At 31.3% G+C, this 20,950-nt stretch overlaps 1 protein-coding gene across 1 annotated transcript; it reads left to right on the top strand.

Annotated features, from left to right (window-relative positions):
* Positions 1 to 4,745: 4,745 nt before the first annotated feature.
* Positions 4,746 to 20,888, top strand: LOC132735148 (golgin subfamily A member 6-like protein 1). The gene is made up of 13 exons (XM_060722049.1): positions 4,746 to 4,860; positions 9,732 to 9,834; positions 10,495 to 10,569; positions 11,723 to 11,802; positions 12,363 to 12,424; positions 13,298 to 13,395; positions 13,912 to 14,022; positions 14,958 to 15,077; positions 15,916 to 16,076; positions 16,844 to 16,945; positions 17,577 to 17,768; positions 18,223 to 18,385; positions 20,320 to 20,888. Exons 2-13 carry the CDS (start codon positions 9,733 to 9,735, stop codon positions 20,383 to 20,385), a joined length of 1,332 nt encoding a protein of 443 aa, XP_060578032.1. The 5' UTR covers positions 4,746 to 4,860; position 9,732; the 3' UTR covers positions 20,386 to 20,888.
* The last annotated feature ends 62 nt before the right edge of the window (positions 20,889 to 20,950 follow it).

Here is a 20,950-nt window from a genome sequence, read left to right as displayed (position 1 = left end):
TGGTTTTGTTGCTTTTTGTATTTCTTCCTTCATAAAACAACCGATCACTGGAACAAATCAAAACACTAAAAGTACTGGAAACGAGTCATTCGCTTGAACAGCCAAATTCAATCACAAATTATTGGTGACTTAAAAGCCGATGAGTTCCGATAGCAGTCAAATTGGAAAATGGATCGTATTAAAATGTTCATAGTTGATGAAATTACTTCATGAAAAGTCTGTCAAAATATATTGCAAAGCAATTTTGCAATTTTATTACAATACATGTCACATTCATGACATACATAGTATTAAGACTATACAAGAACTAAAGTTTTAAATTCTAAATAAACTGTTAAGTTTTCCAATGTTCATATGTGAAAAAAAAACATATGTGGATAATTCTTAATTCAGCATATTTCACCATTTTCGTGTACTTTAAAATGTTGAATACTGATTAAACCGGTGCTAGGGGCGTGGACAGTAATTTGCAGTAGTACCGCCTATGAACAGACTCAATCAAACAGAGCCTGCCACATGTTCAATTTTGCCGTTTTGGGTGTTCTTAAGAGATTATGGTTATTTCCTTTTTATTACCAGATTTAAACAAATATAACTTGAATTTTTTCGAAATGCTTCCGGTTCTGAAATATGTGTTACAACTCTTTATGATCTTGAAAGAATTTGAAAGAGATATCTGATGCAATTGTGAGCTTTGTGAGATAATCCTATACAAATGATATTTTTCCAATAAAAAAAGTATTTACGTAGCGTAAAGTTACAAGTATTCAACAAGACATTGTATGTTTAAACATCTGTCAATTAAATCAATAAATATATGAGACTTAAATGAAACTGGCAACTGCACCATGCCTCCGAGGATTGTTTAGTCGAAGTTAGAAATGTGAAAGGTTGAAACTGAACATAAAAAACATATGAGCCGCGTCACGACAAAACCAACGTAATGCGTTTGCGACCAGCATGGATCCACACCAGCCTGCGCATCCGCGCAGTCTGATCAGAATCCATGCTGTTCGCTTAACAACTCTATTACAAGTGGAGAAACTAACAGCGAACAGCATGGATCCTGATCAGACTGCGCGGATGTGCAGGCTGGTCTGGATCCATGCTGGTCGCAAACGCACTATGTTGGTTTTGTCGTGACGCGGCTCATATGGGTATACATGTAAAATCGAATTTTAAAGCCTCAGTTAAAAGTACGCAAGTCAATACAATATCAAAAGTTTGGAAAGCGGAACTTTCTCGAAAGTAATGACAACTATAGCAATTGAAAATCACAAGCTCGGTTTTATATGGTCTGTTTATGAGAAATAATAAAAAGTGAAACACCTCTCACCCCCCCCCCCCGCACCGGCTCAAGTTGTTTTCACTTTTCAACACTTATAATATTGAAATCAATGGTCCCGATCGAAAGACCTTCAAAATATAACAACATTGAAATGATGTACGGGTCATTTTGACAGCATACAAATACCCGGTGGAAGAAAATAGAGCAAAACAACAATCCTCAATACAATTAGGACCAGCCTTACTGACATCAACAAAACATGCAATGTATAAACATAGTAGCATATTGAAAGGTTAAATTAATGGAAAGGATTTAATCTAAAGTGAAATCACACATATCATGTATATATAAACCCTGACGAGATAGCACACACTCACATATCATGTGGCCATGCAATGCGTACAGAAGAAGAGTGTAAATGTGCACGCTTAAGGGATGTACATTAGGAATTTTAAAACACTACTGCTGAGAATGTAAAATCCGATTGAAGATGTCCTCATTTTGTCCCGTAATTACTCGTGCAAAGCAGTGTGTGTATAAAAAATCCCACATCAAACATTACAAATATCATGGTTACAAGACAAGCAGTAAAACAAACACAGTAAAGATGGTTTAATGAGGCTCACAGGAGAATCACCTACAAAAGCCTAACGGAAAAAAAAAAGAAATTATATCACAATTCATTTTCAATTGAATTTAAGACCCGCTAAACACCACAGTCTTCCTCTTGTTCAATGTAAGAGAAAAAGGCTTGGTCTTTGGATGCAAAGTAGCAGAACGTTTTGATTAAGAATGATACATTTTGTACAATGTATATATGTTTTAAAATAGCTATTGTATACGGTCGTCTTATCGTCTAATAAATCCTAAGAAATAAAGTAGAAACAGTAGAAAATACCATTAAAAACAACAGAAAAAATACGTAAAAAGTAAAATAGAATGCCTTATAAATCAAATCATTTATGAATTACGACGGCAACCGTGGATCCAGTCCCGGACTGCATCTGATGAATGGAAGCAATTCAAAAAGGCTAGGAATTTTGTAAAGACAATATGGAAGGAATTCTGTAGAAATAGCTGGTTTGAAACTACATGTAGAAATTGCATTACATAATTATTTATGTACCTTTTAATGTACATAATTATGATCATGACAGATTTTAGCCATACTCTTTTTATACGAAGGCTGTGATGGATTGACTGTAAGTTGAAATGATCAAATATTTTATATATTGATGTTGTCTTTATTTGCCTTAATTGAATTTAAATCGAAATATTCTCATAAATATTGAAAATAGATTAATTAATGGAAAAAAAACTTATTGTCAACCGATGAGGTAAATTATAAATGAACAAAGTGTACACTTTGAAAAAAAAAATAATACGATAAAAGCATTATAGAAGTTACACTATTTACAACCTTAGACTTCAAAATGTTCTCAGTTTATGTGAGGGGACACTCATCCCACGACAACCTGTTCAGAGATACTATGCTGTCGTGAATGAACAATATAAATACGTCATCTTGTTTTTTTATAATGGCATAGAAAATGCATTGGAATATGCAGCTGATGACACCAGTTGGTACCAATTTACAAAATTGTACACTCTGGACTACCACATGCCTGTCCCTTTTCAAACTATGACAGTGTTACTTATTCCGAAAGGTTTCTTGGGTTTTTTTTCACATATAACATATCTAAATCATACCTCAATTCAATAGAGAAGCGTATGATATATTCCATTTACATGTGATACATATATGTGTTATACTTTAATGCTGTTTATCAATCGGCTTTAGTTCTAATTTAGCAATTCCAGCTTGTAATATCATAATGATAATAATAATAACTTTATTCACATTAGGTTACAAACCCATGAGTGCAATGTGCAATATCAATAAACAGCCTGTATATGATAAACACATTATATCTTCAAGTTCATACATTATGTGATAAGCCATGAAAAAATTACGTTGCATGCATACAATGTCTTAACAAATAGAAAGAAAAAAATTGCATAAAAGTGTTATCGGGAGAAACTTAAACTTAAAGTTTTGTAATTATACCCCCGACAAACAAAGTTTTAGGGGGTATACTGGAGTCAGCTGGTGGTTGGTAGGTCGGTCGGTCCGTCCGTCCGTCCGTTGCAGATTTCTTGTCCGGGACATAACTCTGAAAGTATAAGAGATATCCACTTCAAATTTTGTAGGTAGATAGATCTCATTGAGTAGGAGTGAACTGCAAAAGAACCGTAACTATGCCTTGCCTTATTTTGGAATTATTGCCCTTTGTTTATTTTAAACTTTGAACTTGTCCTTGACATAACTCTAAAACGACAAGGGGTTTTTATCGAGAAACTTTGTTGGTAAATAGATCTCATTGAGTAGAAGGGTAGTGCAAAAGAACCGTAACTCTGCCATCCCTAATTTTGAAGTTATTGCTCTTTGTTCATTTTTATACTTTGAACTTTGTCCGGGACGTAACTTGAAAACTATAAAAGGTATCAACCTGAAACTTTGTAAGTAGATAGATCTTACTGAGTAGAAGTGCAGTGCAGAGGAACCGTAACTCTGCCTACCCTAATTATGTAGTTCTTGCCCTTTGTTCATTTTCTCTCTTTGAACTTTGTCCGAGACATAACTTGAGAACTATAAAAGGTTTCACCATGAAACTATGTAGGTAGATAGATCTCACTGAGTAGAAGTGTTGAAATCTAGGGAAGAAAGAACGTATTGCCCTTAAAGCAGCACGCCTCCAGATTCATGCTTATTTTCATGAAAAGATTGAAAATGTTCTTGAATGTGTAATATTATGAAGTAACCAAAAGGAAGCTATTTACACTTTATCAATGACTTTTACAAACCACGTAAATTACCAATAAAGTGGTCAAAATATTGCATAAATAGCCTTTACTGCGTTAGTAACGCGATAGAAACATAGTTGTTAATACTGAAAAATCAGTCATTAATCGCACATAATATGTTAAAGATTTCCTGAATCTTGAAACTTTTACCTTTCCTTACATCTTAGTACATTTTTCTCAAGTTTGATTTTATTGAAATATTTTTACTCATCTGGAGGCATGTAGCTTTAAAAGAAGTCATGAAAACTTTCAAAACTTTAATTCATCTTATTGATCGATGTAGAACAAATACTTTAAAAACATTTTTATAAAATCAGTAAACTACTGCATCTCCCTATGTGCATAATAATCAACTTATAATAGCATGTTTTCTGACAAGGGCGTACGTGTTGGGGGTATTCGGCACTTGTGACAATATGTAGTTAAACACATATTTCAAATTAATGTAGCATAAATTTTAATTTATAACATAATACAAAATGTTCAGGATCTGTTTACATAACGCGTACAACAAATGGAAAAAATAGACCGAGAGAGGCCGGAATATACCGAGAGGAGACCGGAACGGAAATTGGTACGGGCGTTGTACGGGTTTTACATAGATAGAAATCAAGCGCCTAATTTGAATGAGATTTTTTTTAAAATATATATTTTGTATAAATTTGCAGATTTTGCTGTTGCATACAAGATTAAATATATTTAAGCAGGTAATATAGTAAAATATAATCAATAGTAATCATACAATTTATCAGAGGAAATGAAGTATTCCTTATTTTACACTAATTTCTTTGTTTACCCTACTTGCGGGGATTCGGATACAAGATCACTGATAAAAGTTTGTAGTTGTTAGTCCAATTTGAATAAATGTAGTATTCTATATCAAAGTATATACTTTGAACACACTAAACTGGGAATCTCTAAACACAGGAGATGTTTAATAAACTGTAAAAGAGGGTGTGTGGAAATCTTTAGACTATTTTAAGTATCCTGGTAACGACCACAACCGGTATTCGTAAATAGAATTCGGGTCAGCTTGGCCCTAAAACGTACTCGCCCCCCGAGTCAGCTCGGCCCTATTCCAACTCGGCACGGGTCAACTCGGCCCACTTTTCAATTATTAAAATTTAGGTTTGTGTTATCACTATTTATTGTAATTATTGTAATCATATATAATCGATTTGTGCATCTCCAAAAAACTGACGTCTTGTTGGTCCGCTATATAAAAAAGACACGTTAACAGAGCTATAAATGATATTTACATGCTGCATCTTTGTTCTAGTTTAAACAATATTTTATTTATAATCCACTCTGAGCCGTATCTTTGTTCAATAACGCATTTAGGTTGTTTAAAAAAAAACATTAGTTCATACATTATTGTGTTAAAAAACTTTAGCATCTGTATATGAATAAGATTTGTATGGAAAAGGTAATGTCTGTATAATGTTGAAAATTTTACGAAAATAAGATCTGTATAAAAATTATATATATTGAAATAAAAGATAATTGAAAACAGACATTAAAGGGACTCCTATTGTCACGGGCTATTATTATCAATCAATGTGTATGTTAAGGATACCGATTAATTAGGTGATAATTATGATTGACTCATTCATTCAAATTTGATTAGTGACCACCTGCAATTAATTAGAAGCTTATGATATTAAGTAAACACGTTTTTGTTTCATATTTTTTTAAATATTACTTTACAAACAAAATGCATCTAAGGAAACACATTTTTATTAGATCTATATTAATTTTATCGAATCTGCAAGACAAATAAATAACTTTTTTTTCTAAACATACTTTATTTCGGCAGAAGTACAATGTATAATAATATAGTAATAAAATATGTCTTATTATTCATTTACCTTAAAGGAAGACACATGCAAAATTTTCATTTCTTAGTTTGGAATTTTTCATTCATTATTCTGTAAATGCCCTGTAAATGAATATATAAGACATTCAAAGGAACAAAACTTTTCTCCATATAAAGAATAAAATGGTGGTTTCCTAACTTGACCCGCGTTGGTCAGGTTAGAGCGCTAGCATTTTACAATAGTTGTCAAAGTGAACACTGGAAACGTTAAAGAACATGTCAAATGAATGACTTAGGCTTGTTTCAATCATACAATATCCACAATGTCTATTATTGTAACTTCAAAGGTTTGTTAAAGTCACCTGACTTGTTTTAAAACTATTTGGTGATTCTATTGGCGTCTAAATTTTGTTCAACATAATTATATAGATATATTTACGCTTCATACCCAAAATGTATAGAATTTGATCAGTAATTAATGCTGAAACTTCAAGAAAAAGTCTTTTTAGCATGATTTGAGTACATAAGATCATTTTGATATTTTTGTCATTATTTTGCCTGAATATCCCTTTAACAACATGCCCAGCAAAGTTAATTAAAATACCTTATATATATTTTTGTAAAGTGGGCCGAGTTTACCAGTGCCGAGTTGACCCGTGCCGAGTTGGAACAGGGCCGAGTTGACTCTTTTCCTCGTAAATATATTAGTCGCTTTCCAATGATATATAACACTTATTACTCTAATTTATTTCAAATTTTGGCTGTGGTACCTAATGCCGGTGTAACCTAAAAATTATTCGGCGATATAAGAACAAATGTCAATGGCATTTTCAATAAACTACAGTAATTTATAATTATACTTGATATAATTTTACTATAACTATTTAAGTTACTTTAAGTTGATTGCTAACAATGTAATCGTTCAGCGGTTGCAAATATAAACATATATCGCTGATGTAAAAATAAAAATCTTACTACGATCTGAAAACGTCACCTGAAATTGGCGATTCTGATTGGTTGTACTTGTAGTAAATTTTTAATTTTGGCGGGATTGTGACATAGTATGTTGACCTAGATCGTCAGTAAAAATAGTAAGATAACAGTCAAATAACTGTCAAATTATTTTAAGCAACAATATCAATCAATTAGAGGAAATTATAGATAAACTTGAAATTGCATTGATCAGGTAAAACACACAATTTTCTCCATGTCTGTCATATACAATTTTTAATGTTTACCAGCCGTATCTCCATTTTAAGCGCAGAAAATCACTAAAGTTGTAAAAATACACCGTAGGACATAAACATGATTGACCTTCACCTCTGAAATCTCGCGTGAATGACGAAAAACAAAACATTGCTGAATTTAGGCCCACAGACTTAGTCACTAGACTCTAGATAGTTAGACAGAAATGTTTTCTTGTCTTCACTCAGCTTATCTTTACTTGCAAATGATATGAATAAGGCGAAGATATAATGCTATTATGTATTTATTAAACCCATCAGCTGAAAAAATGTTGCATTAAGCCTGCACACTTTTGGCAAAATAATTCACTCAATACTTCTGCAGATTATTATTTCGTTTTTAAATATGGCCGTTTCATGTTCTATATGATACAGTACTGTATCTTAATTGAATCCACTCGTTGGATAATATTAATTCAATATGCTTAAAGTCAAATATCTGTATTAATAATTACATTTTGGGATTCAAGGTATGTTGTGAAAGGTGTCTTAGTCTTTACACCTCCTGGAAATTTTGATATTGACTTGGCGTCTATCTCCTTTTATTCTACATCTATTGATTAAATTGCCTGTAATTTATCATAAATTGTTCTATTTAATTGAATCAGTCAAATTTTATATATTTTACAAAATTTTGTATTTATAAGGCCATCCTTAAAAAAATGTTTGTTTGCAGTAACGCGACCGACTCACAAAATTTGCCCCTACTCAAATGTTTTTTCATGGTCTGGATAAAAAAGTTTATTTTTTTTTAATCAGAAAATTATGCCCTGTGCTTTGTTTTCATTCTTTTAAAGGTTAATAGAAGAAATAAAATGTAGTTCTTATTAAATTAGAATTCAGTTATCAATTTATTAATTGTTACCAGATTATTAAAGCATATATTGTCCAGCATTTTGAAATTCCATGTTTATTTGGGAGTACAGTTCAATAAAAAAAAAAAAAAAAAAAAAATCGACCTACCTACCCACCTTGAACATTCTGGGTCGGGTTACTGCAAACAAACATTTTTAGCTCGACTTTTCTATGAAAAGGGGAGCTATCCTACTCGCCCCGGCGTCGGCGTCGGCGTCACACCTTGGTTAAGTTTTTCGTACCACCCCACTTTATTTCAGAAGTATTACAAGTATGGCTTTGAAACTTACCATACTTGTTCACCATCATAACCTCCATCTACAGACAAGAGTACATAACTCTGTCAAGGTTTTTGACAGAATTATGGCCCTTTTTTGACTTAGAAAGTGTATTGAGCTTGGTTAAGTTTTTTGTACCACCTCACTTTATTTCAAAACCATTGGAGGTATTGCTTTGAAACTGACCATACTTGTTTACCATCACGACCTTCATCAACAGACAAGAGGACATAACTCTGTCAAGGTTTTTGACAGAATTATGCCCCTTTTTGACTTAGAAAATACATTGAATATGGGTAAAATCCACTTATTGCCTTAACCCTTTGAGATATTGCTTTGAAACTTTTAATGCTATTTCACATCATTACCCCCATCTGTACGCAAGAGAAGGTAACTCTGTCAAGGATTTGTTTTTAAAAATTAAGGCCTTTTATCGACTTAGAATCTTGGTTAAGTTTTTAGTACCAGTCCACTTTTTGACTGAACTGTTTGAGATATTAATTTGAAAGTTGGAATACTTGTTTACAATCATGATTCCCAAACATGTCCAGGAGAAGGTAATTCTGTCAAAGATTTTATTTGAATTATGGCCCTTAACTGTCAATGTTTTGACTTAAACATTTCAAACTTTGCTGCAGTGTTCAAGGGTATCACACAATTCAGTAAAATAATTCTTCACTAAATATCTTAATGCTCATGGCCATTGTTCACTTTAAAAATACAGAGATTCTTGTATTGCCTTTTACTGCAAAAACTTTTTTTATTGGCAAGCAATAAAAAAGTCGAGCGCGCTGTCTTACGGACAGCTCTTGTTTTAAGGATGGCCTAAACCAATTTTGAACACGCTAGAAGTCCCAAATTAAGAAAATTTACTTTTGCAAAACTTGATGTTAATAAGGATTGTTGTTAACAGTTAATCAGCAAAAATTTTCGATTGTCGATTTGAGTGGGAACCATAATAAGACAGGAAATCAGAAACACTGTTTCTTGGCTTCAATAAATGATAGTGCCGGTATCCTACTGGGTCTGATTTCTGGTGTGCTCTAAATATAATAGGACAGGGAACCAAAATAACCTCCATTGAAAAGCAGGCAAACTTATCAGCCATAATTTTGCTGTACTTCCGGCAAAAGTTTTCAAAACCATCATACGAAGATATTTTGTTGATGTTTTATATACTCATATCATACATACATTTCATAACAAAATTTGAAGATTAAATGTTCTAGATTGTTAAGGGATAGAAATGTTTGACAATTTTTCATCGCTTAGGATTTTTCACCCTTGGTAAAATTAGTATCCACACAATTTTGTTATTTATTTATTTCCTCATTATTTATGAAATATTATGATGTATGGAATAGATTTATAATCTTTTTTTGCAGGATGTCATTTGCTTTTCCGGAGATGACTCCGGCACAGATTTGTGCTAGTTTGAGTGAGCTGTGCAACATTGATCTGCAGGAGTCATGGTTCAAAAAACCAGATGTAAGATATTTTCATGAAAACATTGTCTAATTTCAAAGAAATTGTCATAATTTTTTTAATTTGGATCCTTAACATATTATTATAGCAACGGCTTCTCCCATAAAACCGGTGCAGACCAAAATTAGCTGGCACAGTAGTGCCATCCATCTAATCATGGTCTGCACTGATCCCTATTCAGTCATGAATAACATATTTTGAAAATTGCACAAAAAATTATTAATGCCCTTGTCCAGATTTGAAATAAAAATATAAATATTTTATCAAACTTAACAGACAGCCTACTCATGCAGTGTATTAAACTATTATACATTAAGCTTTATACCAGTTAAGGTTTCTTTGAATAATTATGCACTTTCGGACTTTAACTTTATACATCATTTATATTTATTACACAACGTTTGTTTCTAAAAACCATTACATTATATTTCTTTTAATTACACATGTTTGATAGGAAACAATATGATCTCAAAACCTATGTAGAGACAATTGTGTCATGTTAATTTAGAAATTTAGCATCAAATAGAGATTTTGTTATTTCATCGTAATAATAATGTAAGCTCATATAGAATTTCATAAAACTTGCCCCAGAGCATAGCAAAATTTTATAAAATATTAAATGTATGTTGTTTTAGATGATTTGATTTTATTGATTTTTTTCAGCCTTTACAGTGTCAAGATATTTTACGGAAATGTCTGTGTGAAATTACAGGCTCTCCAGAGGACACTTTACTTCAGGTATATTTAAGAAATAAGCCGCGCCACAACAAAACCAACATAATGGGTTTGCGACCAGCATGAATCCAGACCAGCCTGCGCATCCGCGCAGTCTGATCAGGATCCATGCTGTTCGCTTACCAACCCTATTACAAGTAGAGAAACTGATAGTGAACAGCATGGATCCTGATCAGACTGCGCGGATGCGCAGGCTGGTCTGGATCCATGCTGGTCGCAAACACATTATGTTGGTTTAGTCATGACACGGCTCATATAATATATCCCAAACACCGTAAAGATATATTATTTGGATTCTAACACGACATCAACAAATAAATGCTGCCGTACCTGATATTACACTAAATTGCGCCTGATTTGTTTCCGTACTTATCTTCAGCGCATCACGTTTTTAGTGGTTACCTCGTATGTTAAATGATTATGTAATATGTCTAAATATAGAACGTCAGTAGTGACTTTATTGCATAATAACACACACTTTTGGTTCTTCTATGTTCAATAGGAAAAAATGTACGTTGTGTTAGAATTAATTATGATGTTTCTCTCAATTGTTTACAACAGCAATAAATGAATAGAAATAACAGTGTAGAAATCAGTTTACTTTCAGGTACATTTGATTATGTTTCTTCCAATTGATTACAAAATAAAATAATACATAAAGTCACAGTGTTGAAATATGTTTAAGTAATTGTGGTTTATTGCCGTTAAATTGAGTTTACAATTAGTTTCCTTTTTCAGCTTGGTCCTTTCTTACTAAGATATAATAATGAGATTTCTTTTTTATTTCTGACAATGACAACCATTCATAAAAATTCTGATGATGACAGTGTGAAATACGAAAACAATTCTGTATTACTAAAATTATGTTATTATTATGGCTCGATTATGTCAACAATTTTAAACACTGTTGGATGATGAACAAATTTTCCTGGCGTAGTTTAGGTTCTAATGCTTTTTGATATGTTAGAAATGTACATAATACTGCTCAGCAACTATTATCTCACAGCCATAGAGGACCCCTCTGGCTCTGAGTTGATAATATTTTCCTTATTGAGTTTTTCTGCTATGAAAGATTTTAGCTTCTTATATATTTGGTTTATATTGAAATAGACAGTACCTGTTACATGTATATCTAATTGGTATTTGTATATTTCAGCAACATCTACTCTCCACTGAGTTTGACTTTCCAGAGATACATTCAGAGTCTGTTCCAGTCATGCATCTGATTGAAGCTATGTAAGTCTGTTGCAAGTCATGTATTTGAAGATGAAGTATTATTTTTGTTGCAATGTTTTCTACTTCATTATAAATTAAAAGGTTAAGTAATGATATCAAAAATTATGTCTGAAATATATACCCAATAATCCAAGACTATTTTCGTACTATTTGGTATTTAAGTGATGGAAAAGGAAATAGGGAAGACTCTGCATTCTATTTCAATTATTAAAGATCCTGTAACACATTTTTTTATTTATTGTTTTATATCAAAACTGTAATGCTCAAATGAAGATTTATTATTGTAAGTTCCAAAAAGCATTATTTGTAAAGATATTACCGAATTTACATTTTCATATTAGTAAAGGGAGGTAATTAGAAATTTATTTTCTATTAAGTAAAATTTCAGTTATGTGTGGAAACAACATTAATTTCAACATACAGAATCAGATAATTTAAAAAAAACAACTGTTATATATCAAATGTAATAAAATGTAACTCGTAACCTTCTGCAGAGTGTATAACTATTTTAGTATGTTACAAGTATAGTGCAAGATACTAATCTGATTGTTTATTTACAGGAAGAAAATTATGCCTTCTTTGTATGTAACAGACTTTAATGGTGGCAGTATATTAGCTCCAAGTAAGTTTATTATGATACTGTGAACAACCATTCATTAATGTTTTAAGATTAACGTTTAACTTATTGGCGTTGCTTGTTTTCATTTAGAGAGAATAAAACTTTTTTTAAACTGTGCATGGATTAAGAATTTGATAACAACTGGAATAAAATTGGGGGATGTCAATATTATTTTTGAGTTATATGCCATTTAATTTGATTTTTTTGGTTTATTTTTTTTTTTAATTTCAAGGACAAGTAATTCATAATCAAGTAAAGCAAGGTTATCATATTCTTAGCCTTGCAAAGTTTGAATAAATCTTATAAAACAGTTTTCATTATGTAAATATGAAAATTGTCTCAAATGTTCTTATATTCACCAAATCATCAGGCTTTGAATCTGATGTAAAAGATTGGCTTAAATTCATTCATCACTTATACCTTAAATATTGAATTTCACTAATATTCATCAATGTTGTAAGTTTAAAATATAACATACATGTATTTTCATCAATTTCTAAATAATAGTTTACGAAGTTGGCCATTGTTGTATATTAGGTGTTGAATAGATAGTATATCTTAATTAAAAAGCAGTAAAATGAAAAGAAAATGACAGATGCTTTGTTTAATTTAAATTTGTCAGGGACACTATACCAGTAATACTGCAATTTACTGTTTTGGAAAAATTGAATGAAAGTTGTTCAGTTTTTTTATCTCTAATGGTACACATTAGCCAAAGATTTCAGGATTTAATATTTCTGAATTACAGGATTTCAGACTCATGATAGCCATCCTAAGACTAATAGACTATATTAAACTATGGAAATAAGCGAAAGTCAGGAAACCAAACTTTAACTTGTTCACATGTTCAAGAATTATATGTTTTACTTACTTCAGCTACTGTGAAACTGAAAAAGATTTTCAGTGCAATTATCAACTTTCTGAGGTTTAAACATACACGGATAGAGACATATGAAGATATTAAAATAGATATTGTAAGTATTACCATATAGTTCTCTTATTCTTGTTTCGTTGTTTCTGACTGTAATAATAAATATTGATTAAAACAATCATGTGACAATTATTTAAGAAATAGAGACTTATTTGTTGTTGTTTTAACTGATTTAATAGTGATCTATATAGTAAATGATTTATTGGAATAAAATTTGCTTTATTAACTTCAACAAATAGTCACAGTCGTTTCCTTAAATGATACAGACAATTTAATTGGTCTGAATGACTATGAAATCACTTGTTTTTACCACTGTATGTTAAAATTAATTCAGTAAGGAAGTTGAACTTTTCATATTACTTTACAAGCTATTCTGCAAACAGTCAATAGATTAATGGACCTACTCTGTTGATGCTGGCTTTGTCTGTATTAATATGGTTATCCCTTTTACCTTGCAAGCTTCATTATAGGCCCTATAATGAAGCTATTCTTCCCTATAACATCCTACTCATCCGCATTATATTTATAAAAGATTATTTTTTTGTTCGTTCAATTAAAGGAAAGAGATCGTGAACACCATGACACTTTATTGAAGAGAAATGAGGAGCAAAAACAAAGAATAAATCAGATCCGAGCAGAAAGTGCACAGCAAGAACCAGAGAAGAAACGGGTAAATACATGAAAATAATCATCAGTTTTTAGACTTACAATTAACCTATTTTGTTGACCTATTTCATTACAATATACTAACACATTCTCATGTACAGGAAATCACAGTCTGGCTTACAAAAGTAATGTGGACCAACAAGGCACCTATATGTGCCAAATTACATTAAAGTGAAACATGTATTGATAAAATCTGTTGGATTGTAAATCTTTTTATATACATGACAGGGCATTTGCAGTGTTCTTACAGAAGTATGGCTTCAAAGATGTACTAAATATTTATTTTGTATGTTGGAATTAGGTCAACAGAAATGTAGGATTTTTTATCAATCTGCCTTTACAAGCCAGAAATTATGCATTCATGAAAATGCATAAAAATAACTTTTTAGATTTTTTTATCACATGACTTACCTTGTTTTCCATGTTCTATAACTATTATGTATTTTCTTTATATTATACATATGTAATACAATGATAAAGTACATATGTTATATTTGTATGTTAGGCATCTGTTTATAAATGAAAATAAATTTTAGTAATGCTTGTTTTTTCATTGTCAAGTTGAGTTTAACTGATTATATATTTCAAAAGACTGACTGTTATAATGGTGATTGACCAACAGTTGATACTGGAAAATGCCTAGGATAAAATGTAAATCTGCCTCAAATATAAAAAGAGTGCCCCACGTTTTTATAACTTAAACATTACAGGTAAATTCCGATGAAATTTCCTTATGCCACTTGAGTTCATTATAAAATTGAAAACAATTATGGTAAAACATAAACTTATTTTGACTTTCACCTGTTCACTCACTATATACTCTTGGGTGGGAATAATGTCACTTGAAATTGGCAACTTGTGTCATATCCTATAGGTATCAGTTGCTTTTCATAATGTTATGTAATACTGTTGATATTTACTATGAGATTGATTTACCAGGTACAAGATGAGGTTGAAAAGATCACATTGACAATACAGGAGCACCATAGAAACAAACAGACAATACAGTCCAGTATCATGGACATTAAAACAAGAATAGCCGACAAGAAAGCTAAGGGAGTAAGTTAATTTGTTTTAAGTGCAGATTTATCAGCAAAAATTGCCATATGAAATTATTTATTTGATACATTTTTTAGACTGGTTCAAAATTGATAGCATCTTGTTTTCGTGCATGTCTGTTATTTTGAAACCTGTTATGACTTTCATTAAAGCAAACACATTTTTTGCACATGTAGAAAAAGCCCTTGTTATCTGAAAGACCATTCATAATAGTTTATAAATTCAATGACATTTTAAAGCTTTTGGTAATGCAAACACAACTAAAAAAGCTTTGTAATTGCTTTTTACAACCATTGAATGGCAATTTACTTTAAATAAACTCTTATTCGTGTAGATGCTGATAATATTTTTCACTTTAAATGTAAGACATGAAATAAATAAGAAGAAAAAGGTTTTTTTTTTAATCACTGCATTTAAACTCGCAATTATGCTTGATAAGTCACTTTCTTATCTTCCTTAAGTCAAAGAGCCTGTAGCTTCATTTAATGGAAGTTTGGGTGTCATTTACTCCTTGATTTTGGCTTCTGACTCCCAATTTATAATGCTTTTCCTTCATTACTTGTATAATGCGACTTCCAATATCAGAGGTTTTGAAGTTTCTGACTCCCAAATTTTGAAACTTAATGGAAGCCCTGGATAATTGTTTATTTGTTTAAATAACATACTATCTTCATTTTATTTTGACAATTTGAATTGATAATTTGTAGGAGACATGTTGTTATAAACCAAAGTACTAGAACATCAATTTCGTATTAGACTGGAATAATTTTGATTAAAAAATACATTGATTCTCCCATGATCAAAGATTTTTCATTTAGTTTGACATATATTTATACAGGATCAGTTGAAGGTTGGGATATTGAAGAGTAAGGAGGATGAAGATAAACTCTCACAGAAAATAGTTCAGTCACCAGAGAAAGTACGAGCCCAGCAAGAACGTTTAAAGGAGCAACTGAAATATCTCCAGGATGAGTTTGAACGAAAGCGGCATAGATTGGGGTATATTCCTTATATTTTTGATTATATTATTTAATACACCTGGAATTTGGGACACCTAAAAGTACCTAAATTTAGGAAATAGTACTTATTCTGATAATAATACACCTAGAATTATGACTGAGTTTTGTTCAAACTTTTAAATAATTCTATTTCTTTAATATTCTCAATCTGTTTGCCAACCATATTTACAACAATGGTAAATGACTAGCTCTAGTAATATTGCGATTAGTTTTAAACTGTGTTCAAACCGTTGGAAAGGTATTAAATAGGGCTATTCAGGCGTATCATTATCCAGAAAATCATGCAAAGTGTTATCATGCTGTGATACAATACATATTACATACCAAACAATCCTTTTATGCCTTTTAAATATTATTTACAAGATCTCCTTTTGATGCCATTTATCTAAAAATTAAGGATGATCTCTTTATACTAGTACAATATAATATTTTGTTGTAATTTTGAAGATTTATCACACTATTATTAAAATCTCATGACCATATTTTATAAAGAAAATAATCTGAAAAAAAATTTGATAACATGAGTCAAACATTTTCATAACATCTTCCTTATCTTTAGATATCATGTAGAATGTACTACAAAAGACACTTATTAAAGGTGTACTATTGATCTGAGAACAAAATTAATTCATATGTACATTTTTCAAGTGTCCATAAGCCCAGTAATCATCAACCAAGATATATGAAGTCAGGTGTGACAGTGTTTGTTAGTAATACTATGACATCTATTGACATTACTCTTTACAGGGAGGTACAGAAACAAAGACAGAGGGAGAAACAACTAGGAGCGGACGCTGAGAGGGGATTACAAATTCTTGAGGCCATGCAGGCTAGCATCAACAAGGAAAAGTATGATTCTAATGTTTTAATTAGAAAATGCAGTCTATTTTTAAAGCACTTTCATTAGATACTGTACAGTTTAAAATTCAGATGTAGATTAATATTATGTATGAAGGCCATCTGAATTAGATGTAATGTCATGTCAATAAATAAAACAAACAATATACACAAAATTCAAATCCATTTTTATACCTCTACTTGGAGGAAGGGTGGGAGCTATAGATTTGCCCTTGTTATTCCAACCTTCTGTCCTGTTGTTACACTGTCTTTATATAGACTGACACCACAGTAGAATGTCGGAGTATCTGTATCCTACGGACACATTTCTAGATAAATATTATAATTACATGCAATGAAAGAGATAATACTAAAATTGAAAAAAAATCTGTGACATAACATCATGCAATTGATTGAAAATAAAATGGTTTGTGGATGCACCCGATTGCAGGATACTACACACTGTGGCACCTTAAATTTTTCACCAGCAGTAACAGCTATAATGTTGCTAAATATTCTCGAGTATGTCTGTGTGACAGAATTTTTACATTGTTAAGGTTCAGATGTTGGGTTTTGTCCATTCCTCAACATGTTTCATAAAGTCTATTGTGTGATATAAACAGAGTGTTTGTTTGATTTGCAGTGAGATAGAAGGTGAGAAGAATCAGTTACATGATAAGATATTGGAGCACAGGGAACAGGAACGTGAACTGGCAACACGGAAGGAACAGATACAACAGATGTTGTCAACACGACAGGAAAAACTCTCCAAGATGTCCGTACAACATCAGAGTAGGTTACGTGTCCTACAAGAACAATATGAGAGTCTGAAAAAGTAAGAGTGAATGTATTTTTATTGTGAAAAATTTCACTTAGTCAGCTTTAAGCCAAATTATTAAGTTTACGTAGAAGTTTTGTTGAAATTTGGTAACAGATTTGGTGATACACAATGTGGTATTAAGTTAAATCTACTTACGTTATCTCGACATTGATTTTTCATTATCTTTATAAATTTTGAAAGTCCTGATTTTCTTCCTTCTATATATCTATACTTTTCTTTAGATTTGAAATTTAATCTGGATTTTGGTTCAGTATCGTGAAGTGAAATTTCAGTCCCAGAGTTATTTTACACTAAAGTCTTTTGTTTAACTGGACTAATAAATTTTTGTCTGCCATCTCAAAAATCCTTTTTCAGAAAATCTGAAGATGGAATTATTAAAGTTAAGACATTTTTACTTGTGAAAATATCACAAAATTGAAAAATAAATCCATAAATTCATCATTTGTAGCTCAAAAGAAGAACAGTTACAGAAACAGAATAGTGATTCAGAAAGAAAACTAGAGTTATTGGAATATAAAAAGAAGAAAGAGCAGGAAGTTGCTATGTTACAGAAAGCAGTAGAAAAACAGGTGAAAAACATCAGGGAAATGTATGGAAATCTGATACAAAAGGTTAGCATCTTTTGTTTTATATTTAAATATGAATATGGTGGAGTCTGGAGAGGATGCCTGTTCTTTTCTTGCATAGCAGACTGGTGTTTCCGTTAGTTTTACCCATGTCGGAATTTTCATCTGGCATGGGGGATGCCAGATAAGTCGTGTGCTATACAATGGCATGCTTAGGATGACATCATTTTACTGTTATGAATGAAGTTGTAATTTCATATGCTGATATAAGAAAATAGTTTTGGGTGTAATGACATAAATTTCCATGGAAAATTGTTTTTATTAAAGTAAAGAATTTAAAATATAATAGAATACTGGTTTGGGAGATAAACTCGGCCGAAAATCGGTGTTTTTGGGGCATATTTCATTTATTTGTTTACGTATTCTGATGAATCTTGCACCATAATAAACTTCAGCTCTTCGATATTCCGGTATCACCATAAAAGTTATATTTAGAAACAAGACGGGTAATTTTGAGAGGCCCTGGAAGAGGTACGTAAAAAGCACATTTTTAACACGCGCGAGTAGATAATTTCGGCTCTTTGTTTTTCTTCTTAAATCATTTTTAATGAGTAAATTAAAACGTAGAATAACATGTTTAGACATTTTATTATTCCTTTGCTATTCATATATGTCAAATAAAAAAATATTTTTTATCAGAAATTTTCAATAAGGACTGTTACTTTTATACAATGTTATGTAAAAAAAACAACAAAAAAACTCGGATACTTTTTTTGTAAAAAGACATGCATTTTCATTTATTAACATACGAAATATGTAGTTTTAGAATTAGTGATTCAAATGTATTTTGGCTTGGGTAACTTCGTAATTTAACAGAGTGAAGAAGAAATTAATTTAGTGGTATTCAACCTACACAATAACATATAAAGGAGCATTTAACATCAGTTTTTCAATCCATTGCACTAAAAGATTACATTTGTGATTATTTGTGCAATCGGACTTTTTCTGAGTTTGCAAGACAAAATTGAGTCTAAATTCATCTACAAAATGTATCCGTGAACATCGTCTGCTTTACCGGTAGTCGGTCAATATATAAAAATAACACTCAAAACGGGCCTCAAAATGAGCATCTACTGCGCATGCTTGCAGCAATCGGATTTCCCATACTATTTATAGGCATGTTTTTTAAACAAACAGGTAAATGTCTGTGCTATTTTTTAAATATCTTACCAAACTTAACAAAATTTCCAGATAGTGTCAAATTCCAGCGTTCGTACGAGATGGTGAGCTTGATTACATAAAAAAAGCCGATAAGTCGATTAAATTATAAAAAGCCGAGTTTATCAACCAGTACAAGTTATCTCCCCAACCAGTATGGTAGAATAATGCAAGAAAAAATATCTGACATATGTTTGTGGTTTGGATCAGAATATCTGTCCCTCAGGAACACATCCAATGGTTCCGATCTGAACTGCAACATATGACAGATATTATCATTTTACTAAACAGAAAATTTTCTATAAATGTTGATTTGGTTAGCAAATGAAATGATAGGATGATAATTAGAAAATAGCATTAATTCCAATGCCCTTAAAAAAGAATAACTTTAAATATTTGTTTCCTATTGTCATCCAATTACATATGACAAGATTCATAACGCTGGTGCCTTATATTTATAAAATTACACACTCTTTGATATTTCATTTAAATACATATATATATAATTCTTGCTTACTAAAACTTTTCAATTACAACACAAATTTCTCTTGATATTTTATGTTCCTCTTTTATTTATGTGCATGTAGTGTGATGAATTGCAAGTTATATTGATAATGTAATAGAATAGCTATAATAGATGTTTGTTCTTTAATATGCCTAGCAAAATTAAATTTGATTAACGTTATATTTTCCCACAACGGGTCTTGTTGGGATATACACCTGATAACATGTATTTTAAATTGTCTAATATTATATTACAGACAGACAAGTACAACATGGAGTTTGGAACACACTGGAATGAGATACGTCAAATCAACAAAACATGATGACATAATTTTGTTTGTAAGCAATAAAAGCATGAATTTGTTAAAGAATCTTAAAAAAATATCACAGGACTATCTGTTTATGTCTGTGTTATGGCTATTTGGGATGAGCAAATTTATATGTTATGTTTACTGTAGTATAAATATGCAATGATTATTTTATAGACAAGACAAACTGTTCCAAAAACACACTATTTATTTAGCAACTTTGGCTCTATAATCAAAGGGAAATGGTGAATGTTTCAAAATACTAAATGACATTTTGAAACAGTTTCCCTTTGCCAAGTACCTATTGTTGAATTCAAGGATTTTATGTCCTGTAAGCTGTGTATGAGGAGTCAACAGGATAGAGCCTGGCTGGAGTGATACTGAATGGCGGTACAGGCTAAATAAGCTGTATATTGTAGGCAAAACATGCCAGAGTTACAGTAGCTGTTAGTAACTGTTTAGGCACACACTTAACAGCATCAAAATTATGTTTTTATGCTTACTTTATAATACCAGTTACAGTGTATTTGAGACACCCTTTATATTATGTTTTTCAAAGCACACATTATTAAGATTTTCA

Source organism: Ruditapes philippinarum, unplaced genomic scaffold (assembly GCF_026571515.1).
Source record: "Ruditapes philippinarum isolate M1 unplaced genomic scaffold, ASM2657151v2 ctg555_1_1_1_1, whole genome shotgun sequence".
NCBI lineage: Eukaryota > Metazoa > Mollusca > Bivalvia > Venerida > Veneridae > Ruditapes > Ruditapes philippinarum.
The sequence above is the reverse complement of the archived record's forward strand: the minus strand, read 5'-3'. Positions and strand labels throughout refer to the sequence as shown.